This window comes from Gymnoscopelus microlampas (genome assembly GCF_963454915.1).
Source record: "Gymnoscopelus microlampas genome assembly, chromosome: 19".
In the NCBI taxonomy this organism is placed as follows: domain Eukaryota; kingdom Metazoa; phylum Chordata; class Actinopteri; order Myctophiformes; family Myctophidae; genus Gymnoscopelus; species Gymnoscopelus microlampas.
In genome coordinates, this window is record NC_139956.1 from 21,414,490 (window position 1) to 21,422,904 (window position 8,415).

The 8,415-nt window shown below is 51.1% G+C and overlaps 1 protein-coding gene across 1 annotated transcript; it reads right to left on the reverse strand.

The window, feature by feature from the left end:
• Window positions 1-2,475: 2,475 nt before the first annotated feature.
• cd248a (CD248 molecule, endosialin a) lies at window positions 2,476-5,582 on the reverse strand. The gene is given in 2 exon segments (XM_084043518.1): window positions 2,476-3,121; window positions 3,123-5,582. Coding segments are annotated over 2 exon segments (2,451 nt in total). The 5' UTR covers window positions 5,331-5,582; the 3' UTR covers window positions 2,476-2,878.
• Between the last annotated feature and the right edge of the window lie 2,833 nt (window positions 5,583-8,415).

Here is an 8,415-nt window from a genome sequence, read left to right on the forward strand (position 1 = left end):
GGCGTCCGACTGCATATGGCTGACAAGGGTCGGATCTTCTCAATGGAAGAGCATGTAGTGATTCTCAATGTTGGGTCCAGGGACCCTTGACAAGGCTGCAGGTCTGTAACTCAGAGAGGGTGTAAAAATAGACCGATTTAGTTCCATTTTGAACTGTCTCAAGAGTTCTGGGGGTCCTTGAAATAAAAAAAGAAATACAAAAAAACTTGAGAACCACTGTAGTACAGACACCACCTCAAACCACTGCATATTGTAATATTCTACCATACAGACTGGTTAAAATAATGTTTTATTCATTCAAATAAGTCCTTTAAGGGTAGAGAGAGCCAGGGGGTGGGGGGGGGGGGGGCTGAGACAAGGGGATGGCCCGATAGAGAGAGACACAGAGAGAGAGACCCCCACTGAGCTCCAGTTAGCTTAGCCTGAACCTGTTTCTGATCAGCACATTCCATTAGTATGGAATCACAAAGCTTTTCTCCTGCCAGCACTGAGTCTCTCTCTCTCTCTCTCTCTCTCTCTCTCTCTCTCTCTCTCTCTCTCTCTCTCTCTCTCTCTCTCTCTCTCTCTCTCTCTCTCTCTCTCTCTCTCTCTCTCTCTCTCTCTCTCTCTCTCTCTCTCTCTCTCTCTCTCTCTCTCTCTCTCTCTCTCTCTCTCTCTCTCTCTCTCTCTCTCTCTCTCTCTCTCTCTCTCTCTCTCTCTCTCTCTCTCTCTCCTCTCCTCTCTCTCTCTCTCTCTCTCTCTCTCTCTCTCTCTCTCTCTCTCTCTGAGGAACTGCTCTGTATTGCACTGTTGCATTTCGTTTACAGACCCATTTACACACTCCGTGGGGGGACATGTCTTTTCACAATTGCGACATCTTGATATTAAAAACATTTCTATCTTGTCTCCATTATGCTGAGTTTATTCCACATCCCCACCGGACTCTAGCCTCCCTGCTACAGCTTCAAAAGGCTGCTCCATGAGACCATGTCCAATTGTCAGCACAATAGGCTTTCAAATTTTCATCTATAAAGTCTCCACAACAACCACAGCAAATAAATCATGAGCACCCACTAACCGGTGGCATAACATTTTAATTAACACTTACTTGAAACGTAACAAAAGGTAGGAAATAAAATTACAAAAAGGCATCAAACACACTAGATTTCACAGTCTGTGGGTACTGCATATGAAGGCACATTGTGTACTTTTTAGGGTGCATGGGATTGTCTCGCGTGAAACGGCTGCAGTTAACCCTGTGTCGGCCAGGGGTCGCACTGCCTGCAATCCCCGGGAAAGTTGGACCTGGTCCCTCTGCAGCCAAAGGCCATAAAGCATTTCAGGGCTGCTCCGTGACAAAGGGCTTGAGAGTGTGCTGGAGTAGTTATGGAGGCACAGAGGGGCTGAGCGATGGCCATTTGGCTAACACGGTCAAGGCTAATGTCAAGTAGCAGCCCTCGCCCCCGCTGTGTCCCCCATACGACATGAACATCTGCACTTTAACCTCTTTTAAGGAAATCCAGGGTGAGGAGTGCTCTCAAATTGGACTTGAATGGAGGGGAACGTCTCCAGGGGGCCGGGAGACATTCCTAAGAATATCACAGGGTTTATGTGCTTCATAAACAAAAGGCACTTCATTGAATCCTAGATGCGATCACATTTCTACAAAAAGACAAAATAAAACTGGTGTTGCTACAAGTGGCATGTATAATACAAATCCATCCATACAAATAAAATAACCACAAATACATTATATACATACATATGCCAAAGGTTTTTGTGTGTGTGGTTTCTTTTTGGTCTGTGGTATTATTATGGATCCAACATCAACACAGGGATTTTAAATTGATTGCTTTGCCAACAGTATCATTTTACAGACATGCATAGTTGATTTCCATCACTGGAATGTCTTTTGTCCTTTTCTGAGAGGACATTTTGTACTCAGTGTCCTTGTATCTACAGTACCACTGAATTATGTCTAAAGCTCTTTAACACAGCCATCATTAACAGTCACCCGCAACGAAATGTTCCTATATTTTACTTGTATCTATTTCTTTGGCCTCAAAATGTTTTGCATGAAGGTTTCAGCGACTAATTCTTTCACCTACAGTACATTGATTTTCCATGGCTCCGGCTGGCCTAATTTCCTTTTAAATGTTTAAACGAATAGCAGACAGTACAAGATCTACACACATCCTTCTTTTATAGACACATCCTTCTTTTATAGACGTTACCAGGTGTTACAGCGTTACCCGTCCTGGCGCGGGCCATGACCCCGTAAGCGTAGTGCAATCACGAAGCAATCACATCTCATACCGTGTGGTCAGTGTATGCATCATAGCAGTCTCCTGCCTCATAGAAGTCAAAGACAAAAGTGATCAGTGGTTGTTTTTTTTTGTTTGTTTTTTCAATCCATTCCCTCTCCTCCTCCTTTCAAATGATATTCCACAGTAATATCCAAAAGTTCTTTTACGGGAAGATGTGGTGGGGGGGGGGTTAAAAGTGAGAGTGGGTGGGTGCTCAGTGTTGAGAGATGAAACAGACAACTCTCCAAGTCCTCTTTTATAGGTTCACAGCCCACTCGCTTATCTCTGTACCAGAGTCTTGTTTACATACACTTCAGTGTCTGTTTCTATGTGTGACCTGACCCCTGCGAGGTGGGACGGTTAGGGCAGTGGTTCTCAACCTTTTTTCATTTCAGGGACCCCCGTTTGATATGCATTAGGCCACAGACCCCCATTTTATCTCAGTATAATCCTCAAGTGTTTATTTAACTCTGAGAGTGTACAAATGTACAGATGGTGTAAAAAACATTTGTACACTCTCAGAGTTACAGACCCACAAGTGTCCATTTGGACACCTTGGTGGTCCCCCGGATCCGACGTTGAGAAACAGTGGGCTAGGGGCACCCCGTCTGCCCCGCCTGCTTGTCATGTGCCCCGGAGATCCAGTGGTAGCAGTCGCTGGCATTCTTGTCGCTGGGCGGCTGAACGGCGCAGCGTGTGCAGTAGACGATGCCCAACGCCACCATCACCACAATGAAGATACAGAGAGGCACCAGGAGGCCCACCAGCAGCCAGCTGCTGCCCTCCTTCTGCTCCCTGCCTTCCAGTCCGGTGTCGCCCTCGTCCGCCCCCTCCTCGCCACCGTCGCCGCGCTCCGGGGTTGGCGCGGCGGTGGTGGACGGCCTGGCCTGGGAGGGGCCGAGCGGGGTCCGGAGGGCTGGTGTTCTCCCCGTAGTCCTCCAACACCTCCACCCCGACCTCCACCACCCGCCCCGGGAACCGGGAGGAGGAGTCTGGGTGGTTGACCTCCTCTTTCTCCTCGTAGTCGCTGGAGTCAGGAGGCGAGTCTGTGCCTGCAGGTGGCTCCGTGGGCGCTGCGTTTCTTGGTTTCTGACCAGCCGGCGTGGGGCTGAACCACATAAAGTTCCAGGCCCCTCCGGAGATGGTGGTGGTGGGCAGGGCGGAGTGGCCAGTGGTGGTCTCCTCCTCCTCTTCCTCCTCTTCATCGTAATAGTCTGGGGTAGAGGTGGGGTCGGTGGTGGGTGGGGGTGGGGGAGAGGTGGAGGAGGAGGTGGAGGTGGAGGTGGGCGCGGCAGCCCACGCAGACTGAGTATTGTCTCCCCACTGCCAGTCTGAATCCTGCTTGCCAGTGTCCGCCTCCCTCTCCAACTCCTTCTCTGCCTGCTGTGTCGGGGCGACGGGGGCGATACGAATAACAGGCAGCTCGTCCTGCGGGGGGCTGGTGACCCAAATCACATCCGAGCCCTGGACTTTGGGCGGGTCCGTCAGCCAGTCCAGGGACTCGTCCTCCTCCTCTGGAGGCCAGTCAGTGTGCTGCGGGGTCCAGTCGTAGACGGGGTCCTCGGGGTCCCACACAGGCCCTGGGTGGTTTGTGACCCAGGGGAAAGGAGGGGTGACAGGGACTTGCGGGCCCCCCTCCCCGACCTTGCGGCAGGAGAAGTGGTCTGACAGTAGCTCAAAGCCCACCTCGCAGTAACACTCAAAGCCCCCCTCGTAGTTCACACACATCTGCTCGCATGTCCCAGGGATCTGACACTCGTCCGTGTCCTGACACCGGCTGGCGTCCTCAGGCAGTGGGGAGAAGCCCAGGTGGCAGTGGCAAATGTGAGAGCCCAGCGTGTTCTCACAGGCGTGCTCACAAGGGTCACCCATGCACTCGTCCACGTCCTCGCATTCCCCGTCCTCCACTGGCCGGTAGCCATCCCGGCAGCGGCACTCGAAGGTCCCCGGAGCATTGGTGCAGAGCTGCTCACAGGGGCTCTGCAGGCACTCATCCACATCCAAGCAGCCGCGCTCATCTGGCGCCAGCATGTAGCCCTCGGGGCAAGCGCATCGATAGCCATCCGACAGAGGCAGGCACTCAAACTCGCAAGGTGCCCCCTGGCACACATCGGCCGGCTCGCAGCTCTGCCCGTCCTCACCCAGCTGAAAGCCGTCCGAACACTCACAGTGAGAGTGGGCGCCATCCTCCCTGCAGAAGTGCTCGCACCCACCATTGTCCTGCCCGCACCAGTTTTGCGACACGGGAGGGTCGGTGCAGAGCGGGGCGTCTTGCGACCAGCCCACTGTGCCGTCCTGTTTCAGTACACATAGGACAGACTGCTCGTCCTCGGTGCCCGCCGGGCAAGGCACGGTGGCCCTCGATCCAAAGGGCACGTGCGTGAGCAGGCTGCTGAGGAGGTTAAACGGCGTGAAGTAGAGGGCGTTACCAGCCCCCTCGCTCCACAGGGCAGGACACATTCCCTTGTAGGTGTAGCGACACAGATAGCCATCCACAGGCACCGAGCACGCGCCATCCAACCACTTGAAGTTGTCAAGCCGCTCGTGAGGGTCGGTGCTGTAGCTCATGACCACACAGCGTGGGACCGAGCACGTGCTGGGAGTGTCCTCCCGCTGCCAGTTGGTGTACTCCGTGTCCTGGTCACCCGTGGTCCAGGAGAAACCCCGAAGCGGGCGAGAGGCGCACTGGCGTGGCTGGCGCTGCAGCCCGATCCACACGCGCAGCGCCCGAGATCCAAGCGGGCGCTGCAGCTCCACGCCGGAGAACAGTGCAGCAACGGTGTCGGCCTCCACCTGTCGTTTGATGGTCGCCAGGTTGCCTCCTCTCTCCTTGCAGGCTCTCCAAGAGTCAAGGAAGGTCTTGCGCTGGAAGTAAACCACGAAGCAGCCGTCCTCGTTGCACAAAGCATCCGTCTCCCTCAGGTCCTGGGCCTGGACGGGAGGGACACCACCAAACGAGGACAGAGTTTGTCTGTCATCGCTCACCAGAGAGGTGACCAGAGAGGTGAAGAGGAGAGCAGCTGCACAGCGCAACACAGAGCCCATCCTTCATTCGCCACCGACTCTCTCTCTCTCAAACTTGGATCTTTCTCTCTCTCTCTCTCTTTCTCTATATGTTTAACTTTCTTTGCCTTCTTTATCTCTCTGCCTGATGTTCAACGTTCTTCCAGCAGTAGTTTCTCTTTCTTCTTCTTGCCGTCTCTGTTCCCTATCTGAACTTTCCTCCCTTCATTTGGACTCGTTCCTGCCGTCTTTCTCTATCACTCTTTTCCTTGCAGCTCTGTGCTCCTCACTCTACTCAGCTGAAAGAGTTCTGCACTAGAGTTGAGTGCTTGCAGATTGTCCCCAGATTTCGGAGTGAGGGAGGAGAGGGGGGGGGAGGGGAGGGATAGAAGGAGCTGAAGGGAGGGTGGGCAGAAGGGGAAAGAGGGGGGAGTTTTGGGGAGAATTTTTCTTGACGTTTTTTGGAGGATGTGAGGAGTGGGGGCTGTGTGTGTGTGTGTGTGTGTGTGTGTGTGTGTGTGTGTGTGTGTGTGTGTGTGTGTGTGTGTGTGTGTGTGTGTGTGTGTGTGTGTGTGTGTGTGTGTGTACGAGTGGGGGGCTGGGGGAGACGCACTGATACGTGCATTTCTTTCTCTTCCAGAGCGTGTCGTATGGTTTTCATAAGGCCGTTTATGGAAATGGTCTGGTACTCTGCCATTGTACCCCGCAGCACACACACACACACACACACACACACACACACACACACACACACACACACACACATAAACAAATCCTGTTATGGCACTTTAAAATAGTTTGCCTTTGTGCAATGGAGAATAAGAGGGAACAATCAGACAAAGAGATGTCTTCTATCCAACAATCTATCAGTCATCTTCTGTTTCTCCTTTCCCTCATTTTTAACACTCCCAGCTCTCTCTCTCTCTCTCTTTTTGTACACACACACACACACACACACACACACACACACACACACACACACACACACACACACGTGTGATTCGCCCCCACAGATGCATGAAATTCCTCTGATGTGAATTGTCTTCTTCAGTTGTCCTGAAGTCTGAGTGATGCCAATGTTGGTTGAGGAGTGTTTCAGAGAAAGCTTACAACTCAGCCTCCCGTGACGCTCTCAAGGTCACTCTCTCTTTGTTTGACAGATGTGTTTTTTGTGTGTGTGTGTGTGATATTCTCTTTGCTTGCTTTGTGTATCTCTTCATGACAATGAAAATCATGTTCTCTCGTTTCTCACAGCAACACAAGTCCCCTGAGAAATTAGGCCCTTCTGACCGACGGACTGCAGCCATGACATGACTCTCTCTCTCTCCTCACATTAATGTCACTATGTAACAACACTTGCTGCACAGAGGCCAAGAAATAAGATGCCGATTACCTTCTCCAAAGGTTTACAAGCAATGCTAACCGCCATGCTAATAACTCTCATATCACGGCAGGGGCGGAGGCAGTGAAAGTTGCCCAGAGGTCACTGGTGGACCGACGAGGGCCTCTGGGTTTGCTGTGAAAACACAGGCAGGATGGTGAAACGGAGGCTTGTGTTTCAAGAGACGGGGGAGGTTCGGGGGGGGGGGGGGGGGGGGTGGCTTGGGGAAGAGGTGGACACGGAGTGGGGTAGGGGTGGGGGGGGGGGGGGGTCGCCAGTCTGCAGAGGAAGTAGCAGGAGCCCTGTGAGCTCACAGTAAATGCAACTGTTGCTCTGCCAAGGTTGGCAACAGCAAAACTACAGCCCATGTGTGCGCACACACACACACACACACACACACACACACACACACACACACACACACACACACACACACACACACACACACACACACACACACACACACACACACACACACACACACACACACACACACACACACACACACACACACACACACACACACACACACAACTATACTTGTGAGGACATCAACATTTTTGCACAATTTTGTAAATTACATTTTTGCCGTTTTTATCTAACCCTAAAGAGTTATATCGAGTTGAGTGCAAGTATCGCGGTGCGCCGACCAAAAGCTGTTGCATCGCAAAGGTCCTCACAATCTCTCTTTCTCAAATTCTACTATATACTGGTGGGTATACATTTGGCCCTCGCAAGTATAGTAATACAAGTGCACAGACACACACACATTTTGTTTTACACCCACCGGCATGTGCCGAAAGATTGGACCTCAGCCCAATGAAATGTAAGTCAACGGTGACCAGGCCATTCGTCCCCCTGCTGTGGCAGCAGTTAAAGCAGAACCGCTCAGCCAGCCACGCTTTATGACAGCCTGGCGTTTTGAGGTTAACCGTGTTTAATGGTCGCCATCACCCTCTAAACACTCTCTGGCTGTAAACCATATAACAATCCAACCCCGCCCACCCTAGCTGTCTCCCAGCATCCATCAGTTGACCACGGGCAGTACTGGTGGAAGAAGTACTTTTACCCAAGTAAAAGTAGCAATAGCCTACAACAAAGAAATACTCTGTACTCAACATTTTACTTGAGTGAAAGTATTTTCGAATCGAAAAATACTTAATGAATACCAAATGAAAAGTACTCAAATATTTCAACATTTTCCAAACTTTTTCGAAAGTAGCAGATCTACAAGTTCAAGACGAGTCGCACCGCGGCGCGTTGTGAGCTTATCTACAAAGCAACTTGTAACTAACGTTTTCAAATAATTGTGGTAAAAACGTATTAGCCTCTGTCTGAGTTGTTAGTGGTGTAGAAGTATAAAGCATTGAAAAATGGACAAGTAGTAAAGTAAAGTACTTCAAAATTGAACTGAAGTAACTACAGAACTACTACAGAACTACAGTACTTAAGTAAATGTACTTTTAGGGTTTAGGTATTCTCCACCACTGCCCCACGGGTCATGCTTCCAGACATCTATGTTCGAACAGACAAGAGCAATGATGTACAGGGAAGCCGCCACGAGATCAGGTGTTGTCACCATGCGCTGGGCTTGTGTGAACAATGAATAGGAACTCACAGCAGCATTGTAACACTTTAATTAGATTATCCGGGCACAAACGACCTCTATTCAAAAAGATGTCAAAAGGCCGGCCACGTTATAATGGGATTCTAACCCTGCTGGCACTATAATGTGCATGGACACTG